The sequence below is a fragment of the Lagenorhynchus albirostris genome, chromosome 3 (assembly GCF_949774975.1).
Source record: "Lagenorhynchus albirostris chromosome 3, mLagAlb1.1, whole genome shotgun sequence".
NCBI classification, from domain to species: domain Eukaryota; kingdom Metazoa; phylum Chordata; class Mammalia; order Artiodactyla; family Delphinidae; genus Lagenorhynchus; species Lagenorhynchus albirostris.
The window spans coordinates 162,383,138-162,404,889 of NC_083097.1; the positions used below are offsets into that span (position 1 = coordinate 162,383,138).

General features: G+C 55.8%; 1 protein-coding gene across 3 annotated transcripts; it reads left to right on the forward strand.

Moving 5' to 3' along the window:
- The first annotated feature begins 1,619 nt into the window (after window positions 1–1,619).
- On the forward strand, window positions 1,620–21,041 carry ZSWIM4 (zinc finger SWIM-type containing 4). 3 transcript variants are annotated; one of them, XM_060144992.1, is made up of 14 exons: window positions 1,620–1,974; window positions 4,011–4,212; window positions 5,814–6,170; window positions 7,696–7,844; window positions 7,930–8,080; window positions 9,020–9,187; window positions 9,850–10,209; window positions 11,531–11,668; window positions 12,011–12,265; window positions 12,893–13,028; window positions 15,277–15,431; window positions 16,857–17,020; window positions 18,488–18,569; window positions 18,981–21,041. In XM_060144992.1, exons 1-14 carry the CDS (start codon window positions 1,822–1,824, stop codon window positions 19,838–19,840), a joined length of 3,330 nt encoding a protein of 1,109 aa, XP_060000975.1. In that variant the 5' UTR covers window positions 1,620–1,821; the 3' UTR covers window positions 19,841–21,041. The 3 variants fall into 3 exon arrangements, with proteins under 3 accessions (XP_060000975.1, XP_060000977.1, XP_060000976.1); XM_060144994.1 differs by having other exon boundaries at window positions 8,005–8,080; XM_060144993.1 differs by having other exon boundaries at window positions 7,696–7,775.
- Window positions 21,042–21,752: the final 711 nt, after the last annotated feature.

Consider the following 21,752-nt stretch of genomic DNA (forward strand, 5'->3'; position numbering starts at 1 on the left):
AGAAATTACAATCCAAATTGCATATGTAACTTTAAACGCCCTGATACCGCATAGAATAAAATAAAATAAATACACAATAAGACAGGTGGAATTAATTTTAATCATGTATTTTACTTAACACAAACATCTAAAATAGTATTATTTCAACATGTAATCGATAAAAAAATTCTTAATGACATATTTTGCCGCCTTTTTTTTCTATTAAGTCTCCAAAATCCAATGTGTTTTACATTGACAGCACAGCCCAGTTCAGCTTGGTCCCATTTCAAGGACTCAAAGGCCACTTGTGGCCAGTGGTGACCATACTGGACAGTGCAGGTCGGAGGGAGTTTACTGAAGGGTGGGTTGGGGACTGGCCAGAAAATGCAGCTGTGAAACTGGAAATTCCTGGAAGGAAAAAGGCAGAGTTTCCATGTGGGGAGAGGCAGGGGGCAGCAATCAGGCCACTTAGGGGCCAGCTTCGGTTTTCCTGCTCTGTAGATCATTTCAGTGGAATGGGAGCAAAGCATGAGCTGGTTCATTCAACAAGTTATATATAGATTGAGTGACTGCTGTATGTCCCGAGGTGTTCAGGTGCTGGCAGTAAAGCAGTGCATCAGTTAGACAATTAGACTGCCCCTTGGAGCTCACCGTGGAGCGGGGAGAGACAGAAGTTAAACAACTGCTGAAATAGATAAAGAAACGTAATGATAACGGAGAGAAGTGTGGCGAGGGGGAAATGCAGGGTTCTCTAGCAACATGGAGATGGCAGGGATGGTGGCGCCGGGGACCGGCGATAAGGACCACTGCCTGCTTCAAGGTCACATCAAAAGATGTGACCTAGACAAGCTGAATCAGAAAAAATAATCAGAGGTGGTCGGATTTGACATCTATTACGTTGAACCTTATGAAATTGCCATTTAGTGTATCAAAAATTGTTGAAAATCAGTAATTTCATAGGACTTAACGTAATATATAGGACATAGAATGGATTGGAGATTCTTAGCTTGGGGCTCAAGGATGGGCTTGGATTGGGCTCTATTTCTAGCGAGGGTGTCCGCAGCCCCCATAAACTCTACCAAGGGACCTGTGATCCCTCCATCCCGCAAAGCATCAAAACTTGACCCGCCGCCCAAAGAGGCTGAATTTCTCGTCACACAGCCCAGAGGGAGGCGGGGCTGAGGGGCTGCCCGGGGATCCCGCCGCTCTGTCTCGCTCCCGGGCCGAGCACTGTTGATTGTCCCCTCGCGGCGCCCGGAAGCGACCCTCAGTAAACAAAGCCTTGTGTGGGCGCAGCCCCAGCTGCCCGGGGAGCGCTGTCCAGCCCTAGTGGGGCGGGGGAGGAATGTTGTGAATGAACCCAGGACCCGCCCCGAAACTCCGCTTAAGGCCGGCGCCGGTGGTCTCCTCCCACTGTGATTGGTCTCCGGCATCCCGTGATTGACAGCGCTGCTCGCTGAGCGCCCTGATTGAGTAGTCCCGAAAAGACAGGCAGTGCATACAACGAATGAACAGCAGCAACTTGGAGACGGACCTGGCGGTGCAGCCAATGGCGGAGGAGGGCCTCGGAGGCCGAAGGGGGGCCAATGGGGACGGGCGGTGGGGGCGGGACGACGGCCGAGGATAAAGCGGAGGCCGAGGCAGCTTCATTGTTGTGAAGGGTCTTAAAGGGGCCGCATCACCCCGCCGGCCCGGGGGTGGGTGCGGAGCGAGTACCGGGGCGGCCGAGCGCGGACGAAGGACAGGAAGGCGGGCAGGGGTCGCGGGAGACGGTGAGGCGGAGTAGGCGTCGGACCGACCCCCCCCTACACACAGGCCCCGCCCCGGCCCCGGCCAGGCCGGATGGACCCCCCCGCGGCCAAGCGGAGCCGGGACGGCCCCGCGGGACCGGAGGAGCGCGACGCCGGGGCCGGGGCAGTGCGCGGCCGGGGCCGACCCGAAGCGCTGCTGGACCTCAGCGCCAAGCGAGTAGCCGAGAGCTGGGCCTTCGAGCAGGTGACCGAGGAGTACGGTGGGGAGGGACCCACTCCCAGCCCCGTCCCCGACATACCTTCTCCCCCTGTCCAGATTCCAGCCTCCGGACCTGCCTCCATCGGAGACACCCCCAGAGATCTCCTCCAAGATCCTTAACTCTGCCCGAGACATCCCCTCATCCTCCCATTTCACTCCTTCAAACCCTATGACCCACCCCCATCCCTTCCCCAGCAGCTCTGCCCTTCAGCCCACAAGACCCAGGGGTTCCCTCAGTGCCCCAGATCCCAACTCGGGACACTTTTTCTCCTCCTGCCCCATGGTCCTCTCACAACCCTGGGTACCTCTCTTTTCCCACCTTATCCTCATCTCCCAATTAGGGCACCCCATTCAATCCTCACTCCTCTCTCCAACTCCTACAACCTGCCCCCACTTGGGAACAGAGCAGATCTCAGCACCTAGAGACTCCAGATCTCTGTCCTACACCCCCAGTAGAGGACTCCCCCACTTATATAGAGCCCGGCCCCAAGACACCCCTTTCTGTCTCCAATCCCTGCCTCCAGCCTCCAGAACCTACCTGTCCCATGGGGACCCCCTTCTTCTCCTGCAGATCCTTCCCGCAGGCACTAACACTCACACACCCCTCAGTAATTCTGGAACTACCTCCCACCTGGGGCTGCCCAGCCCCTCCTGGCTGGCTGCAGAGATTACTCTATCGTCAGAGTCCCCCCTCCCCATTACCCCATGCTCACTCTCCCCTTGCCCCGCAGCCATCTCAGTCCTTCCAGAGTTTGGCAGCAGGTGTGGGGCCTGGGTTTCGGTACCTGGACAGGTGCACCTGGAATCCTGCCCCTATAACTTCTGGGGGGCCCTGCCAGGATGCCCCAGGGCTGGGCAAAGTCCCCTTTCCCAGCCTCAGTGTGGGTCCCCACGGAGCTGGGTTGTGGCCAGGACCTGAGCAAGCCTTCCTTGACCCCCACAGGCTCTGTCCTGTGTTTGGCCTTGGGGGGCTTTCTTTGCTCCCTGGCCTCTCCAGAGTGAGTCTGCTGCGACTGATGGGTCTGGGCCAAGTGTGGATAGGGCGGGCTCTGATTCATGGCCTGGAAAATCCCTCCTTAGTCATCTGCCAACTGTCCCCGAGGCCTGGGCCAGTCACTGGTCCTCCCACTTCCCTTTCAAACCTAGGACTGGGGGCTCTGAAAGGTCCCTGCCCCTTCATTGTGTGTGAGACCCCCCCCAGAGTAATCCTAAAACCTTCTCCAGGGCTCCCATATACCTGCCCTGGGCAGGTCTGGCCCTAGGAAAGCTCTTGCCCTGCAGAAACTCACGGAGTCCTCTGCAGCCTTTTGGGAGTTGTTCTCCTTCTTTGAGGAAACTGGGGCACAGAGAGGTTGAGAAACTTGCCCAAGGACACTCAGCCAGTGAGTAGCAAGCCTGGATTGGAACGCAGGCTCAACCAGATCAGTTCATTGCCCAAAGCCCCCAGGGGTGAGCAGGACACCCCTCCCTTCCTGAGAACCCTTAGCAGCTGGAGCAGAGAGCCTGTCTTGGGAGCTGGAGCTCACCAGCTGTGGGACCCTGAACAAGTGAATTCACTCTGCCTCTGAGCCTCAGATTCCCCAGGCTGCAAAAATACTGGGTTGTTGCTATGAGAATTAAGGGAAATCGCACACATAAAGCATTTAGCACAATGGAGGCTAAGAACATGTAGGCCTGATCACTGGTCTTCTTATCACATTTGTCTTCCTTCCTCGTCCCCCCTCAAAGCCTGAGAGGTGAGACTACCTTACATTAGGACCCTGAGACCTGACATCCAGGAGGGAAGCCGCAGAAAGTTCCAGAACACTAACAATAGGCCAGGTGTTATTGTACGCGCTGTACATATATTAGTGCATATGTGATATTCATGACACCCAGAAGGCGGGTGCTCTTAACATCTTACACTCGAGAAAAAACGAAGCTCAGAGAGGCAAAGTGACTTGCCCAAGGTCATACTACTTGTAAGCAGCAAAGCCAGGATTCAAGCGCCAGGGTTTCTAACACACCGGGCCTTCCCACAGGTTGAGGAGCGGTTCTCCCGGGTGCCAGAGCCGGTCCAGAAACGCATCGTGTTCTGGTCGTTTCCACGCAGCGAGCGGGAGATATGCATGTACTCATCACTGGGCTACCAGCCCCCGGAGGGCGAGCACGATGCCCGGGTGCCCTTCACCCGTGGACTGCACCTGCTACAGAGCGGGGCCGTAGATCGTGTGCTGCAAGTGGGTAAGTGCCTGCCCCCTACCCCTGCCAGGGAGGTCAGGGGGTCCAAAGCAGACATGGAGTGCTGGGGGAGGTTCCAAATGTCAGGCTTTGATGCCCAGGGAGGGTTGTACAAGATATTATGAGCTCAAGATCAGGGATCTGCCTTGACCTCAGTCAGCTTAGTTGAGGCATAGGGGTAGAGGTGGTAGGATAGGGGGGAGAGCAGGGAAGAAGGCAGGGCCGAGGCAGTGGGGTTTTTTTGTTTTTGTTTTTGTTTTGCGGTACGCGGGCCTCTCACTGTTGTGGCCTCTCCCGTTGCGGAGCACAGGCTCCAGACGCGCAGACTCAGTGGCATGGCTCACGGGCCCAGCCGCTCTGCGGCATGTGGGATCTTCCCGGAGCGGGGCACGAACCCGTGTCCCCTGCATCGGCAGGCGGACTCCCAACCACTGCGCCACCAGGGAAGCCCGAGGCAGTGGTTTTGAGGAGCGATTGTAAACCAGAAGTGAGAGGAGGTTCCAGACCTCAGACAGAGGGACCCAGGGACGCTCTGGGTCCAAGGTTTAGAGCCAGAGGTAAGGATGATCCTAGACCTCGGGCTGCAGCGTCCTCGGTGAGAGTGGCTCAGTGATGAGCGACAGTCTTGGACGTCAGGCAGAAAGACTCAGGTGGAGGTTGGGTTCAGAGGTTTAGGAATGGTCTCAGACCTAAGGCAACGAGGCTTCCGTGGGGTCTAGGGTGGAAGGGGGATCATCTGTGAGGAGTGGTCTTAAACCCCAGGCAGCAGGGTCCAGGTGAGGGGAAGGGGTGGAGGTTTAGAGCTAGCGATGAAAGATGATTCTAGACCTCAGGCAGCAGGGCTGAGAAGGGAACCAGTAGAGGTTGAGCCAGAAGGCAGGTGAGCCCTGGAATGCCATACCTCCCATGGGGGCAGGTCATGTCTCCCAGCTGGAGGCAGGGGCTCAGCCAAGATGACCCTCTCTGAACCCTGTCAGCCTGGGGGCCCCCCTGCCTGGACATGACCCGGCTGGCCATAGGCTCGGCCACCTCCAGCCGGTATGAGGAAGCCGCCGTCTCCCTGCATGACGCAGCCAGGGCCAGCTGGGGCCTGAGCTGCCCAACCAGTCGGATGAGCCTGGCATCTGGGCTCCCCAGGGGCCAGGGAGGGGTGGGGGGTGATGGGGTGACCTGGCCCCTGGCCGGCCACTTCAATCCCTCGCCCCCCAAGTATCTTTGGTATCTTCCCAGGAAGTGACAGGGCACCTGGAGCCTAGGCTGTATCCATGATTACCCAAGGGCTAAGAAAATCATCTTCAACAGCATTGCTGTAATAATATTATTCAGAATTAGAAGAAGAACAAACATTTATTTAGCACTTACTATCTGCCAACAGTGTTCTAAGCACTTGCCAATATTAACCCATTTCATCCTCATTACAAACACATGAGGAGGATGTTACTATTTGTTCCCATTTCACAGATGTGGACACTGAGGCACAGCAAGGTTAAGTGATTTGTGCTAGGTTACTCAGCTGGGATTTGCACCTGGTCTTGCTGTGCACCATGGAAAAGATTACCCATCTCTGGGGTGACACAGCAGTGACAATTTGGTTTTGGTCTTAGGGTTCCACCTGAGCGGAAATATCCGGGAGCCAGGGGGCCCCGGAGAGCCCGAGCGCCTTTACCATGTCTCCATCAGCTTTGACCGCTGCAAGATCACATCCGTGAGCTGCGGCTGCGACAACCGAGACCTCTTCTACTGTGCTCATGTGGTGGCCCTGTCGCTGTATCGCATTCGGCATGCCCGCCAGGTGGAGCTGCGGCTACCCATCTCCGAGACACTCTCCCAGATGAACCGGGATCAGCTGCAGAAGTTCGTGCAGTACCTCATCAGTGCCCACCACACTGAGGTGCTGCCCACTGCTCAGCGCTTGGCGGACGAGATCCTCCTGCTGGGCTCCGAGATCAACCTGGTGCATGGTAAGGGCGCCCCAAGGTCTGATGGGGCAGGGAGGCCCCAGCTCACAGCCATCTCGCTTGCTGTGCCACAGGCATTTGTCACAGCATCCAGAGGTACCCCTGACTGTGGAATTCCCTTGTGGTCCAGTGGTTAGCACTCAGTGCTTTCACAGCTGCAGCCCAGGTTCAATCCCTGGTTGGGGAACTAAGATCCCCTAAGCCACGTGGTGTGGCCAAAAAAAACCCAGAGGTACCCTTGATCCATGAGCAGGGGTGGGGGAGCACCACTGCATGAGGTCAGGATCACACACCTCAGCAATTATACTCCAATAAAGATGTTATAAAAAAAAAAAAAAGGATCACACACCTCAGTAAGTGGCAGATCCTGGATTTGATCTGGCCCTGGGCAGATGAATGGTCAAGAAATCAGCCAGTGGGAAGATCCAGCCCCAGGGTGGGGGTGTCTCAAGATCACAGGAGCAGGCCTGAGTATGGGTGTGTGGAGGTCATAAGGAGTATGTGTGGACATTAGTGGGTGTCAGAAGTGGGATAGGGTAGGAGATAGACCGGGAGGTGTTATGAGTTCTGGGGTGGTTTGGAGCTACAAGTGTTGCTTAACTATAATGATAGAAGGATGGAGTAGGATGGTGGGTGAGTAGACGGATGCATAGTGGGTGGAGGCATGAATGGATATTTGAGGGTGGCTATGGGTGGATATAGAAGGTGTTCATGATGGGGTGTTGGGGTGAGCTGTTGGTGTGGAAAAATGGATGGAATGAGTGGATGGGTGATTTACTAGGATGATAGGTGAATAGGGAGTTGGTGATAATTGGTGGTAGGGTAGGATGGGATGGGCTTTGATTGGGGAGTTTGAGGTAGTGGACAGATGGGGTTGGTGGAAGACTGGAAGGACCAAGGGGTGCATGGATTGACGGTGAGTTGATGCGTGCGTGAATGTTCTTATGTGAGGACTAACATGGTGGATGGATCAAGTAGGTGGGTGTTTTATGGAGGATGTATGGATGGACCAATGGGCTGGTGGGTGTTTGGGGAGATACATACGAAGGGTGGTTGGTGGGGAAAGAATAGATGGAAAGTTTGGGTTCATTGGATGGATGGATAGCAGAGTTGTGTAGGTCAGTGGATGAATAGGTCAGTGGGTATTTTGAGTGGTTAGTACAGATGAGTTGGAAAGACAAATAGGGGTGGGTAGGTGGATGGATGGACTGGTGGGATGGGTATATAGATGTGAGTAGGTGGGAGTTATGGGCAGGGTGGATGATGGTCTAATGGGGTAGGTAGGTGTGCTAAGGGTTATGATGTGTGGATGGAAAGATGCATGGCATGGCACGGGGGTGTGGACGGATGGTTGAGTGGTTTAAATGGATGGGTAGGTGATGTTTGGGGTAAGATGATGGGTGGATGGATGGATGGGTTTTCAGGTGGGATGGATGGAATTCTGGGATGGTTTGGGTGATTTGAAGGACTGGATGACAGACACCCCCTCCCGCCAGCCCCAGCCTCAGCCGTCCCTCCCTCCCCACAGGTGCCCCAGACCCCACGGCGGGCGCGGGCATCGAGGACGCCAACTGCTGGCACCTGGACGAGGAGCAGATCCAGGAGCAGGTGAAGCAGCTGCTTTCCAACGGCGGCTATTATGGCGCCAGCCAGCAGCTGCGCTCCATGTTCTGCAAGGTGCTGGCTGGGCGGGTACAGGGGGGCGGGACTAGACTGCTGGGTGCCGGAGCCCCGCCCCTCCTCACCGTTTGGTCCGGCGCAGGTGCGGGAGATGCTGCGAATGCGGGACTCCAATGGCGCACGCATGCTGATCCTCATGACTGAGCAATTCCTGCAGGATCCGCGCCTGGCCCTGTGGCGGCAACAGGGCGCCGGCATGACGGACAAGTGCCGCCAGCTGTGGGATGAGCTGGGTAAGTCCCAGACCCCGGAGTGTGGCAGGCACCCAGGCTTGCCCACCTGAGATTAGGGTCTTGCCCACCTGAGATTAGGGTCTTGCCCACCTGAGATTAGGGTCTTGCCCACCTGAGATTAGGGTCTTGCCCACCTGAGATTAGGGTCTTGCCCGTGAATCCTTCCTCATTCATTAGCACCGCCAATGTACGAGGCACTGTACTGAGCGCTGGGACTACAGCAAGAAATAAGAGAGATTAAATACCTGTCCTCAGAGAGCTGACACCTAGTAGGGCAGACGGACAAGAAAATCCCACAAGCCCATTAGACCAGGGGTCAACGCGTTTTCCATAGGGCCAGATAGTTAGTTTTGGCTTTTCAGGCCATTTGGTTTTTGTCGCTGTTACTCGATTTTATCTGTTGTAGCAGAAAAGTAGCCACAGACACACATAACAAAGTGGGTGTGGTAGCATTCCAATAAAACTGTATTTACAGACACTATTTATTTGAATTTCAAATCATTTTCACAAGTCACAAAATGTTCTTTTTATTTATTCCCCACCCCCTCCACCATCTAAAAATGTAAAAATAAATCTTAGCTTACGGGCCATTCAAAAACACGTAGCGGGTTCGATTTTCTCCACGGGTGGTAGTTTGTTGACCCCTGTGATAGATGGTGATAAGTGCTATAGAAAAAAAATTTTTTTGCAAAAGGAGTCCAGTAGTCTGGGTTTGAGTCCTAACTTCTGGCTTCCCGGCTGTGTGACTTTGAGCAAGCGATTTTACCTCTCTGGACTGTAAAGTGAAGAGATGATGAATTGCACCCTCAGAGGCCAGAGGTGAGGGTTGAGCAGAGACCAGTGCCCAGCACACAGCGGGCACTCCGTACGTGCGTGCTGCTCCTGCTGCATGAATGTTGAGCCTCCCCCGTGCCCACATTTGCTGCCCTCTCTCCCCAGGGGCCCTGTGGGTGTGCATCATCCTGAGCCCCCACTGCAAACCAGAGGAGCGGGCGAGCTGGCTCCAGATGCTTACCAAGTGGGACAAGCTGGATGTGTGCCCACTGGAGGAAGGCAACTACTCTTTTGATGGGCCCAGCCTGCAGCCCACCGTAGCCCTCAGCCCAGGTAGGAGAGGGGTCCCCGCCACTCCCCCCAACAAACCATCACTTCTTCCTGTGGCCCAGCCACCCCATCATGGCGCTCTGGGGGAAAATGGAGGCAGGGCAGGGGGGACCAGCCCTTGCCTGCCTCCCAGCCCGGAGGGAGTGCCCAGGGCAGGGGCAGCAGGCAGCCCGAGGGACAGCGATGTGAAATACTTAAGATGCCTATAGTTCTGGGCTGGTCTCCTGACTCAGTCTCCTTCTGGCCATGGAGGCAGGAATCAGGCAGGGGGTAGGGGAAACAGATAGAAAAGGAAACGGGTATTGAGAAGAGAGAGACAAGTAAAGAGAGGCAGAGATGGAGGGAGAGAGGGAGAGGGAAAGATAGAGAAGGAGAGGAAAAACTGGAGTGTGGAGGGAGAAAGATGGACAGAGAGTCACAGTTGTTCAAGATCAGTGGTCCATTCATATGAAGGAATCTCTCCACTGACACACACACACACACACACACACACACACACACACACACGCCTTTAAAAGGCTGCTGGAAGGATTTGGGGAGATAACACACACTCATCGCTGCACCTGGAGCCTAGCACCAAGCTGGCACTCAGTGGGGCAGAGCTGACCAGCGCCTGACTGCTAGGGCCCCCCTCATGGGGCTGCATTTGGGCGCCTCTCCCACAGGCCCAGAGGAGGAGGAGGAGGAGGAGGAGGTGGAGGCTGCAGGTTCCCGCCACACCGTGTTTGGCCGCGCCCTGCAGGCTGGGTCGCTGCACTGGAGTGACTCCCACCTGCAGAGGATCCTGGCCAGCGACTCCTACGGCCCCAGCCTCACAAGCAACGGGGGTGGTGACAAGCCAACCTTTGACCCCCAGGGCCGCCCACTCTGGCTGGGCGAGCCCTTCCCCACTGCCTGCGCACGTGTGGACACCCTGAGGGCCCACGGATACCCCCGCCAGGCCCTGCGACTGGCAGGCGCCATAGTCAACACACTCCGGCTGCAGCGGCGACATCAGCTTGAGACCTACAAGCAGCAGAAAAAAGGTGGGCACCAATATTATCATCGTGTCCTGGGGCCGCAGACACAAATGCCAACAGCTGGGGGCGGTGGCAACCTGGAGAGTCCGTGGGTACAGCAGGAAAACAGACCACTCTAGGTGTCTTGAGCAGAAAATATCTAATGCAGGGGATTGAGGATTCTCAAAACCACTGGAAGGGCCGCAGGATTGAAAGTCAGGGAAGCCCCTGCTTGGCTTCACACACTTGAACTTCAGAAGCACACGAGGTTCAGCAGGCTGTAGCCCTCACAGGGGGGCAGGGCAGTTCCCAAGAGGACAACCCAGAACCTGCTGGCAAACCTCACGTCTGTGCCCTGCAGACAGCCACACACCTGCTCACAGCTACTGCAGGAGAGTAATGGCCTCATTCTCTCCCACCTTCCACACCTCACACAAAGAAGTCTGGGAAATGTAGTTTCTATAGATCTAGCCACGTGCCTTTCAGGAACATGGACCCCGTGTGGCCAGATCTTCTGATTTTTCAAGAGAAGCCAGAAGTCCAGATAATCTAATGTGGAATTTACTGATTTTATTCAATATGGGCAACAATTTGAAAACTGTATTAGGAAAAACAAAAACTCACACTGTGTTGGCCCAAAAATGGACACGTTTGTGGACTAGATATGGGGGGACAGGAGAGAGGCTACCAGTTGTGTTCTCTGGGTGATGGAGTTGAGTTGATGGGTCAGTTACCAGGAAATTGAATACAGGGTGTAATGGGGGAGAAATGGGGGCATTGGGATCTGAACAGACCCCTGACCTAGCCTCAAGGCATAGGGTTAGCCCCCCCAGAGGAGGTGAGAGCTAAGCTGAGATCTTAAGGATGTTTAGGAGTTTCCCAGGAGAAGAGGAGGGAGCAACAATGTTCCAGTTAGAAGGAACAGCACGGGCAGGAGCCCAGAGGCAAGGGAGAGCACGGCTTGTGGCAGGAGATTGGAGGATGGGCTTCCAGGTGGGGTGGGTGACCACCCCAGGGAAACTTTCATATCAGTCCTTGGGAGCCCTGAAAGCTGGCTGGACCTGAGAGAGGTGGGAAGGATCAAGGGTTGTAAGGAGGGGAACGACACTGGTTGGATGTTTTAGAAAGCACCCAGTTTAGCCAGGCCTGGGTCTGGGTGTGGGACAGGAGGCCAGGGCCGTGGAGGTGAGAGCTGCTGCAGAGCTCAGGGGGCAGAGAAAAGGGTGCTGGGTGGGCAGATGGTGAGTGGGCACTGGGAGGTTGGGCTTGGGGTTCAGGGAGAGGAAGCCCCCCCCCGGGGGCTTGGTGGAGGGGGGCTGGGCATTGAGCCTTCTCTTCCTACCTGCAGAGCTACTGCAGAAAGGCTCCACCTGCATCACCAACATGGAAGGATGGGTGGGCCACCCCCTGGACCCCATTGGCTGCCTCTGCAGGGCACTCTTGGAGGCCTGTCACCTAGAGGAGGAGACCCTTGCCATTTACCCAGGTACCCACACTGGGGGCCCCTTGAGGAGGTGGGAAAATCGCCACCTCTTGGCCATGCCCTCTTGCCCAGTACCCCTAGAAAGTGAGGCCACGCCCTTACACTTGGCCACACCCCTCGGCCAGTGCCAGGTGCCAAGAGGCTTAGCTTCTGAAAGTGAGGCCACCGTAGGCCTATCTGCTGTTGGAAGGTGGGCCCCACCCCCTGGTGTGTGCGGAAGCAGCTGGGCTCTCCCTAAACCTCCCCCCCGACCCCACACACGGTGTCCGTGTTTAAGGTCAAGGACCACTGGAGTCCCTGGAAAAGGGGTTCCCCTCTAGCTGCCCTGGTGTCCTTCTCCCACAGAATCAGGCCCTGAGAAGCGGAAGGTGGCCTACCAGCACGTCCCGGTGCCCGGGAGCCCTGGGGAGTCCTACCTGGCAATGGCGCTAGAGGTGGCACTGCTGGGCCTGGGACAGCAGCGGGCCCTGCCCGAGGGGCTGTATGCCCAGGACAAGGTGGTACGCAACGAGGAGCAGCTGCTGGCCCTGCTGGAGGAGGTGGAGCTGGACGAGCGGCTGGTGCAGGTGCTGCGCAAGCAGGCGGGACAGCTGCTGGAAGGTGAGGCCCCACTGCTAGCCTGGCCGTTCCTGAAAGATAGGGTCCTGCCTCTGTACTGTAGTGGCCTGGTTGTTGCTGGATCGGGAGACGCCGCCCCTAGCTCCACCTCCTTGTCCTTACTGCCTTTCCATACCTTGGCAGTTCCTAAAAGGTGAGCTCCAGACCTTGGCCCCGCCCCCAGCAGTGCTGGCAGCCAATAACGGCTTCGAGTGATGAGGCCCCCCCCACCCCCTGCCCACTTTGGAGCCAATGAGCCTAGTCGCTGGTGCCCAGCTAGACTTTGATTGGCTCTGCCCACGGTCCTGCCTTGTGAGGCCCCTCCCCTACTGCAAAAGGAAGCTGGCTTGGCCACACCCCTGGAGCAGGTGCAGCCCCACCTCCACCCTCTGGCCCCACCCTGCATCTGAGTCCTGCCCCCTATCCAGGGGTGCCCAGGGTCTCTTTTCTGTGGATTTTCCAGTGCTTGTCTCAGTCTTAGTCCTGTGCTCCTACCCCCAGGACCTCTCTAGCCCCAGCCACTCTATCCTGAGTCTGCCCATCCCACACTCAGAGCCTGGGGTGTGGGGAGACCTGGGGAGGGGCCGTGCAAGCCCACACCCTGAGGCTGAGCTCAGGCTGCCCCTGCAGGGGGTCCTTTCAGCGGCTTTGGAGAAGTGCTGTTCCGCGAGAGCGTGCCCATGCACACCTGTGCCCGCTACCTGTTTACTGCACTGCTGCCCTACGACCCCGACCTGGCCTACCGCCTCGCGCTGCGAGCCATGAGGTGAGGAGAGGCAGCTGGGGACTCCCACTGGGCCGGGCAGGAGTGGGGAATGGGAGGCTACTGGGAGCCACATCCTTCTGCCTGAACTCACAGCTTGGTTCATTCAACCTCCCTCATCCGGGCATTCCAGACTGCCCTGTGCTCTTGATTACACACTAGAAATGTCATATTATTTTGAATTTGAGAAATATCCACATGACACAGAATTCAGAGTCCTTTTCTAGGCAGGTTTGTCCCAACTTACCCAAAGCTCTCTGGAGGCAAGCAGTGGCACCACTTTCTTATCTATACTGCAAGAGTCCATATTTCTGCAAACCCATAGTCTGAAAATGAAAAGTTGGTTCTCCTTTACTCCATGACACATACCGCACCTATTCTTTGCACCTTGTTTTCACTGAACATTTGCATCCTAAAAGCTATATCCTGTCACATAGCATGTGAACCACTGTAGGGATACACCAGGAAAAAACCAATCTGGAGCTGATAGACATTTACACTGTTTCCAAAAAGATGTTGCAATGAATAACCGGGTTATTTCCCATGTGCAACAGCGAATCATAGAAGCAGAATTTTAAAAGGCCCTGTCTCTAGTGAACCATGTCCAACAAATAAAGTGAAATCTGTCCCCCATCCTCTGATCCTATTCTCCAGAGGCACCTATTAACAATTCGGAGTGCATTTTTCCAGAATATTTGGAAAGAATCATCTGTTAAGAGCCATGATTTAGAGAACGCTCTTTCATGTGCTCGACTTTTTTCTAAGCCACTGCCAGCAGATTACAGCCCACGGGCCAAATTTGGCCCGCTGCCTGTTTTTGTGCAGCCCATGAGATAAGAATGGTTTTTGTATTTTGAGATAGTTGGAAAAAAATCAAAACAATATTCTGTGACACGTGAAAAGTATGTGGAACTCCAATTTCAGCATCCAGAAATAAAGTTTTATCGGCACAGAGCACCATTCACTCATTTCCTTATTGTCTTAGGCTGCTTTTATACAACAGTGACAATTGTGACAGAGACCAAATGGCCCACAAAGCTGAAAGTATTGGCTGTCCAGCCCTGTGCAGAAAAAGGTGCTGACCCCCCCCCGATCTAAATCTGTGACTCACATAGTGAAATAAGTATGTTTACCCCCATTTTACACATAAACAGGCTTAAGGTGTGTCCCGAATTATGTAGCAAAGTCATTTAGATATTTGGAACCAGGACGGTCTTGACTCCTATTCCATGCTATTGATTACATTTAACAGCTTTGAAAAACTTCCTTAGCACAGAATGCATGTAAACAGTGAGCTGCTGAACAAAATATCTTAGGGGGGACATTGAGTCATTCAACAAACATTTGTTGTTTACCTGCTGTGTGTCAGGCATTGTTCTGGTGCTGGAGAGGCAGTGTCGGTGAACCAAAGAGTCAAAAATTCCTGCCCTCATGGAGCTGACCTTGTAGTTAGGGAGAGACAGTAAATAAATTTTATAGGTAAGCTATGCTGTATGTCAGACAGTGACATGCAAGAAAGGGGTGGAAGGAGTTGGGAGTAGGAAGTTGCACTCTCCCATGTGTTGGGCATGTCAGGGAAGAGCTTCTTGAAAAACATTTGAGCGAAGACCTGAAAGAGGTGAGGAGGAGTCACAAGAATGTCTAGGGGAGAGTGTTCCAGGCAGAGGGAATAGTTCGTGCAAAAGCCCTGAGGTAGGGCTGTGCCTGGTGGTATGTGAGGGATGTCAAGGGGAACAGTGACTGTAGCAGAGTGAGCGAGGGGTGGGGCCACATCAGGGCACAAATAATCCCCTTACCTCTTTATCAGCCCTTGGTGCGTGAATAGAGCATCATTTATTTAATCAACCCCACAGTGATGGGTATAAACAACACTGCAATGAACATCTTTTTTTTTAATTTTTACTGGAATATAGTTGATTTACAATGTTGTGTTAGTTTCAGGTGTACATACAGCAAAGTGAATCAGTTATACATATATCAATACATATATCCACTCTTTTTTGGATTCTTTTCCCATATAGGTCATTACAGAGTACTGAGTAGAGTTCCCTGTGCTATATGGCAGGTCCTTATTTATCTATTTTATATTGCCGTGAATATCTTGAACATACATCCTCCATCTTTTTGGATGCCCAGAGATTTGCTGGCCTAGGAGGGTAGGCTCTGGCTGAGGCAGGAGGCCTTTCTCTCCTAGAGAGGATGGAGACACCAGCCTTGTCTCAGGGCAGGGCTGCTTCTCTCCTCACCACAGGCTGCCCATACTGGAGACAGCGTTTCCAGCTGGAGAACCTCACGGCAACCCACTGGATTCCATCGTGAGCAACCGCTTCCCCCGCTGGTTCATCCTCGGCCACCTGGAGACCCGCCAGTGTGAACTGGCCTCCGCCATGCTGACCGCCGCCAAGGGTGAGGACAGCGGCTGCCCCCCACCCCCGTCCCCCTGTCCTCCTTTACCTTAGTCCCCTCCCTCCTTTCCCTCATTCCTTCCTGCCTGCTTTTTTATCCTTTTACCGTATCCCACCCACAGTTTTCCTTAAGCGCATTCTTTTTTTGGCCACCCCACACAACATGTGGGATCTTAGTTCCCCAACCAGGGATCAAACCCACACCCCCTGCAGTGGAAGCGTGGAGTCTTAACCACGGACTGCCAGGGAAGTCCCTCCTTGAGCGCTTTCTATATGTACCAGGCACTGTCCCAGGTGCTGAGCTTGGCAGCAGCGAACAAAACTGTCCCAAATCCTGTGCTCTGTAATGTTAATTCTAGTGAGGGCAGAGAGACAACACATAAGGTAAAGAAGATAGTTACGCAGTGAGAGGTAATAAGTGATAAGGAGGGGAATAAAGCAGGTTGACACTTAAGCCAAGACATGACAGTGAAGGTGGAGTCACGCCAGTATCTGGTGTCTTAGCTCAGCTGCCGTAACAAAATACCATAGACTTGGTAGTTTAAACAACAGGAATTTATTTTCTCACAGTTCTAGAGACTGGAAGTTCAAGATCAGGGTGCCAGCATGGTCAGTTCCTGGTGAGGGCTCTCTTCCGGGCTTACAGACAGCTGCCTTCTCACTGCCTCCTCACATGGCAGAGAAAGGGAGAGCTCTGGTCTTCTCCTCTCCTTATAAGGACACTAATCCCATCCTGGGGATCCTAGCCACATGGCCTCCTCTAAACAGAATTACCTCCCAAAGGTACTATCACGCTGGAGGGTTAGAGCTTCAATATGTGAATTTTGGGGAGGACACAGTTCAGTCCGTAGCATCTGGGAAGAGCATTCCAGGCAGAGGGAACAGCCAGTGCAAAGACCCTGATGCTGGACTGTGGCTGGAGCAGAGTAACAGAATTGTAGGATCTGGGCCAATGATAATAATAGTAATAAAAGCTCACATTTGTGTAACTCTTGCCATGTTAAGGCCTTTACAAGTATAAGCTCACTGCAGCCCCGTGAGACACATACCATTGCATTAGTATTACCCTTTGTACAGATGGGGCAGCCAAGGTACAGAGAGGTGAAGCGACTTGCTCAAGGTCACACAGCTTGTGAGTGGCAGGGATTTGGACCCAGGCATCTGGGTCCAGAATCGGTGCCCTTGACAGTTAGGGGTCCAGTGGGTCCCTGGGTGGCTTCCTCCCACTGGAAAGGAAGGGGCAGAGGAGAGAAAAAGGGGCGTGCCGAGAGTGGTCTAGGTCTTCATAGAACCATTGCCAGGTGCCTCACCGTCCACATTCACACATTTGCACATTTGTAGAGGAACCAGTGTGAGCAGGTCAGGCAGCAGCAGGGGCTGGTGCTGGGTATGCCCACAATATCCTCTGTCCCTCCCCCAACCCCAGGAGACCCCAAGTGGCTGCACGCAGTGCTGGGCTCCATCCAGCAGAACATCCACTCTCCAGCCTTGCTCTTCAAGCTGGCGCAGGACGCCTGCAAGACTGCCACGCCGGCCAGTGCACCACCAGACACCACACTGCTGGGCATTGCGCTGGAGCTTGGCCTGCAGGTAACTGGCCGCAGGGAGGATGGGGGCAGGGGGCTGCTGCCTGAGGGCCGGCCAGGTGAGGGCCACTTGGGGGTGGGACCTGAGTGTGAGGTCTGCCCCTAGGGGTGGGGCCTGAGGGTAAGCATCGCCTCTGGGGGCAGGGCCTGGATGTGCGGGGCACCTCTTGGGCAGGTCTACAGAGGAGCAGGGTGAGTGAGTAAGTCCTGAGAGTGAGGGAATGGAGTCACCAGTGAGGGTGGGGCCTATGAATGAGTGACTCAGTAGCAGAGCCTGAAAGTGAGAATCTACTTCCGGGGGTGTGGCTGAGGACAAGGAAAGGGGTCACGGAGCATGCAGGTGAGTGGACTGGCCACAAGAGAGAGCAGAGCCTAAGGGTGCTGGCCTTGGGAGTGGGGCCTGGGGCTGGTGGGCCGTAAGAACCACGGGTGGGCGGAGCTGAAACTGAAGGGGCAGAACCTGCCTGCAAGGAGCTTTCTTGGGGAAAGGGCCTGTAGGGGACTGCGGCCTAGAAGGAGGGGTCACCACTGAGGGGCGGGGCTTGGGGATAGTCCTGTGAGTGAAGAGCCGCCTCTGGAGGGTGGGGTCTGTGGTTGAAAGTCATGGAGGCGGGGCCTGCAGGTGAGTGTCCAGGCCATCCTCAGGGGCCGGACGAGGGACAGTGCTGCAAGGGCAAGGCAGAGGCATGGTTGCAGCCTGAGGGGATAGACAGGTATGGGGCTCATGGGGGCGGGGCCTCAGACGGTGGCCAAAGTAAAGTAACAGAATAAGGTACAGATTCGGGTGATACCTTCCCAGGTAGAACTGGCCAGCAAAGGGCTGGCAGGAGGCAGAATTGGCCTCTGAACCACCCCCTGAGGGGGGCGGAGCCATTGTGGGGCACATGTGGGAGTTGAGATAAGGGTGGTGCTTTAGGCAGGTGACCCACTATTTAGAAGCTTCCGGACAGGACCTGGGGATGGGGCCTCAGAAGAGAGGCCAGCAAGGAAGGTGCTTATTGCGGGTGGGACCTGAAGAAGGCGGGACCTGTAGGGCAGGTGCTTTGTTTGGGGCTGCAGGGGGAAATCTGCTGACAGGAAGCATGGAACTTTCCAGAGAGAAGGGACAGGTTGGTTTGTGGTCCCAGGTAGGATCCACGGGGCCTCAGAATAACACCAACACTAGCAGTAATGGCTGGCATCAGCTGAGCACCTTGAAGAAGTAGGCACCGTGCAAAGCGCTTTACCTACATACTTTCACTTAATTCTCACAACTCGATGAGGTGGATACTGTTTTTATCTCCATTTTACAGATGGGGAAGCTGAGGTCCAGAGAGGTGAAGCCCCTTGCCCAGACTGTATGGCCCATTGATTCAGCCCTTAACTTCCAAGTTTCCCGGGGCCCTTAAGGATCCCCCGCCCGCCCCCCTTCCACACGCCAGCCCTGGCTTGGGTGACCCCCTTCTCTACCCCTCCCCATCCCATGCTGCAGGTGATGCAGATGACCCTGAACACCATGACCTGGCGTCGGAGGGAGATGGTGCGCTGGCTGGTCAGCTGTGCCACGGAAGTCGGTGAGAGTCCCCAAGGGGACCCGCCACCCACCTCCCTGTGGAACTGGGCAGGCATGAGGGAGAAGCAGAGCCATTTCCCCGACTCCAGCCTGTGCTCAGGCCTAGGCCAGGAGGGAATGTTGGGAGGGGGGACCGAGCTGGACAAAGACCTGGAGTCTGGCTAGGCTGAAGTGGCTTGGAGAAGGGACAGTCCCTCCAATGCCTAGCCCCCACCCCCCAGATCCCACCCAGCCCAGCTGCCCTCTCCTCCCTTGGAAAAGTAAAGTGAAGTTTCTGTCAAGCCAAGAGTGGCGGTAGAGAGGGTACAGCTCTAGCCTTGGCTGGTGGGGATAGTAGGTCGGGATAAACCCATGCACACAGGGTAGCCCCCTGTCCCATTCCTGACCAGTGTCACCCTGTCCTCTCCCACAGGCCTGCAAGCCCTGATGAACATCATGCAGAACTGGTACTCCTTATTCACACCGGTGGAGGCAGCCACCATCGTGGCAGTGACGGGCACCACCCATGCCACGCTGTTGCGGCTGCAGCTGGATGCGCCCCGGCGGGAGGAGCTCTGGGCATGCGCCCGCACCCTGGCCTTACAGTGCGCCATGAAGGACCCGCAGAACTGCGCCCTGCCCGCCCTCACCCTGTGCGAGAAGAACCACGCGGCCTTCGAGGCGGCCTACCAGATCGTGCTGGACGCCGCGGCCGGAGGCCTGGGCCACGCCCACCTCTTCACCGTGGCCCGCTACATGGAGCACCGCGGCCTGCCGCTGCGGGCCTACAAGCTGGCGACGCTGGCCCTGGCGCAGCTCAGCATCGCCTTCAACCAGGACAGCCACCCGGCCGTCAATGACGTGCTCTGGGCCTGCTCGCTGAGCCACTCGCTGGGCCGGCACGAGCTCTCCGCCATCGTTCCCCTCATCATCCGCAGCATCCACTGCGCCCCCATGCTCTCCGATATCCTGCGCCGCTGGACCCTCTCGGCGCCCGGCCTGGGGCCCCTCGGGGCTCGCCGGGCTGCCAAGCCGCTGGGCGCCGACCGGGCACCGCTGTGCCAGCTGCTGGACGCGGCGGTGGCCGCCTACATCACCACCAGCCACTCCCGCTTGACGCACATCAGCCCGCGGCACTACGGCGACTTCATCGAGTTCCTGGGCAAGGCCCGCGAGACCTTCCTGCTGGCGCCCGATGGGCACCTGCAGTTCGCCCAGTTCCTGGAGAACCTCAAACAGACCTACAAGGGCAAGAAGAAGCTCATGCTCCTGGTGCGGGAGCGTTTCGGCTGAGGGGCAGCTGGCAGGCGGTGGGGACATCCGCCTTCGCGCCTGCTTCTGTGGCACCCGCCCTCCATCACGGGCCTCAACACTGGAGGCCTGTGTGGCATTTCAGTATTAAGTCAGGGAAGGAGCCCGGCTGCAGCTGGGTGGTCTGGCCTGCCATTCCCTCCACGCCCAGAAGGAGGCGGGAAGCAGGGGGTCGCATCCTGCCACATGCGTGCCTAGGGCACATGCGTGCCTAGCGAGTGTGCAAGACGCAAGGATCAGAAGCCATACCACCACCCAGAGGCCTGGAAGGGGGTGTGTGCTTGTGCAGCCGGTATGACCCCACCCTGAGCACCCCAAAAGCAATAGGCAAGCTCTCCCTCCCCAAACCCACAGGTCTCCCTTGGGCTGGGGTGGATGAGCTGGGAGGCAGGACTTTCCAGAAACTGGCTCTCAGAGTCAACGTAGCAGACCCTCCCTGCAACCAACTCTGGGTGCCTGGAGGGCTTGCGTTAGGGCATCTAAACTCCTTTTGTACCCTCCCCTCACTGCCTCAGGGGTCCCACCCGCAGGCCTGCGCCCCCTCCAGGCTGCAGAGCTGGGACCAATGGCTCACCCCCACTGAAGGATTTGAAGAGGCTTCAGGCCTCGGCCACATACCTCACCACCCGTCCCGCCAGGACTCCCATTCCCTTGGGTGCCAGGGTCCCAGGGTGGGCTGGGGGCTCATTACTGTCCCTCCCCCTACCTGCTAGTCACTGGACATACAACTCAGGAACCGAGCCAGGCTCACACTGTCCTCCAAACCTGGTGTGTGTGGGGGATCCAAGCGCAGGCAAGCCAGGGACCCCCCCCTTCCCCCTGATCTAGAAAGGAAAGAGGCCAACATCTTAGCATTTTTTGGCCCTCTGTCTCTCCCTTTCTGATCCTCTGCCTCCCTGCTCTGCCCTTCGTCTTACTCCCCCTTCCCATATTTCTCTCCATCTAGCCTGTCTTTCTATTTGCATCCCCAAGTCCCAGCTGCTGTCTCTCTTTGGCCTCCCTTTCCCCCACCTTGGCCCAGGGAGGAGAGTGTCCCACCCCACAATCACCCTCCTCTATCTTTTCTCCTCTTGTAATTAAGTACAAAGATTACCACATTTTGTAACTTTTTTCTATTTATTGAACCATATATTGTATTTCCTTTTTTTAAAAGGTTGAACACAGCTTGTTCTTTTTAATTTTATTTTGAGACTAAGGCATGTTCTGCCCCCGCCCGCCGCCGCCGCCATTGTGGCCCCCTGCCAGGGCTTCCTTTCCCCCCCCCACCCACAGAAAATCTCCAGCCTCTTCTCTGGGTACAGCTTCAAGTGAGGGGTGCAATGGGAGCCACTGCTGGTTTCCTCCAGTGGTGACAGTATGGATGATAGCAGACAGGGAGAGAGAGCTCACTAGGAGCAAGCCGGGGGCTGACACCTGCGCTTTACACCTGTCATCTGTTACAACACCTGTCATAACAGCGCTACGAGTCGGTAGGATTAGCATTCCTATTTTACAGAGGAGAAAACTGAGGCTCCAAAGTTTAAGAAAGGGCACTCAGTTTTAGAAAGCGACAGAGCTAGATTTAGTACCTTGCTGGGGTAGGGCCACTGATTGCTCGCCCCGGGCTGCATGGGCCATGCAGCGGTGGGAATGGCCACTAGGGGGTGCCCTGGCTCCAGCACTAGCTATTGGAGTCAATTGCAAGTTTCTGAGCACGGGACGGTGGTGCGTGTCAGGTGCTGCGTGCAGCTGGGTGGGGAAGACACGCCCCCCAAAGGTGGAAACTCGGCTTAGACAAGGCCTTGGTGGGTGAGGTGAGTGGGGGGGCGTGTCTGGGCTCCTACACCGCGGATGAGGCTCCCAGTCCCCAAATAGAGTGAGGGATCTGGAGGATGGCAACAAGGCCCTTGGTTGC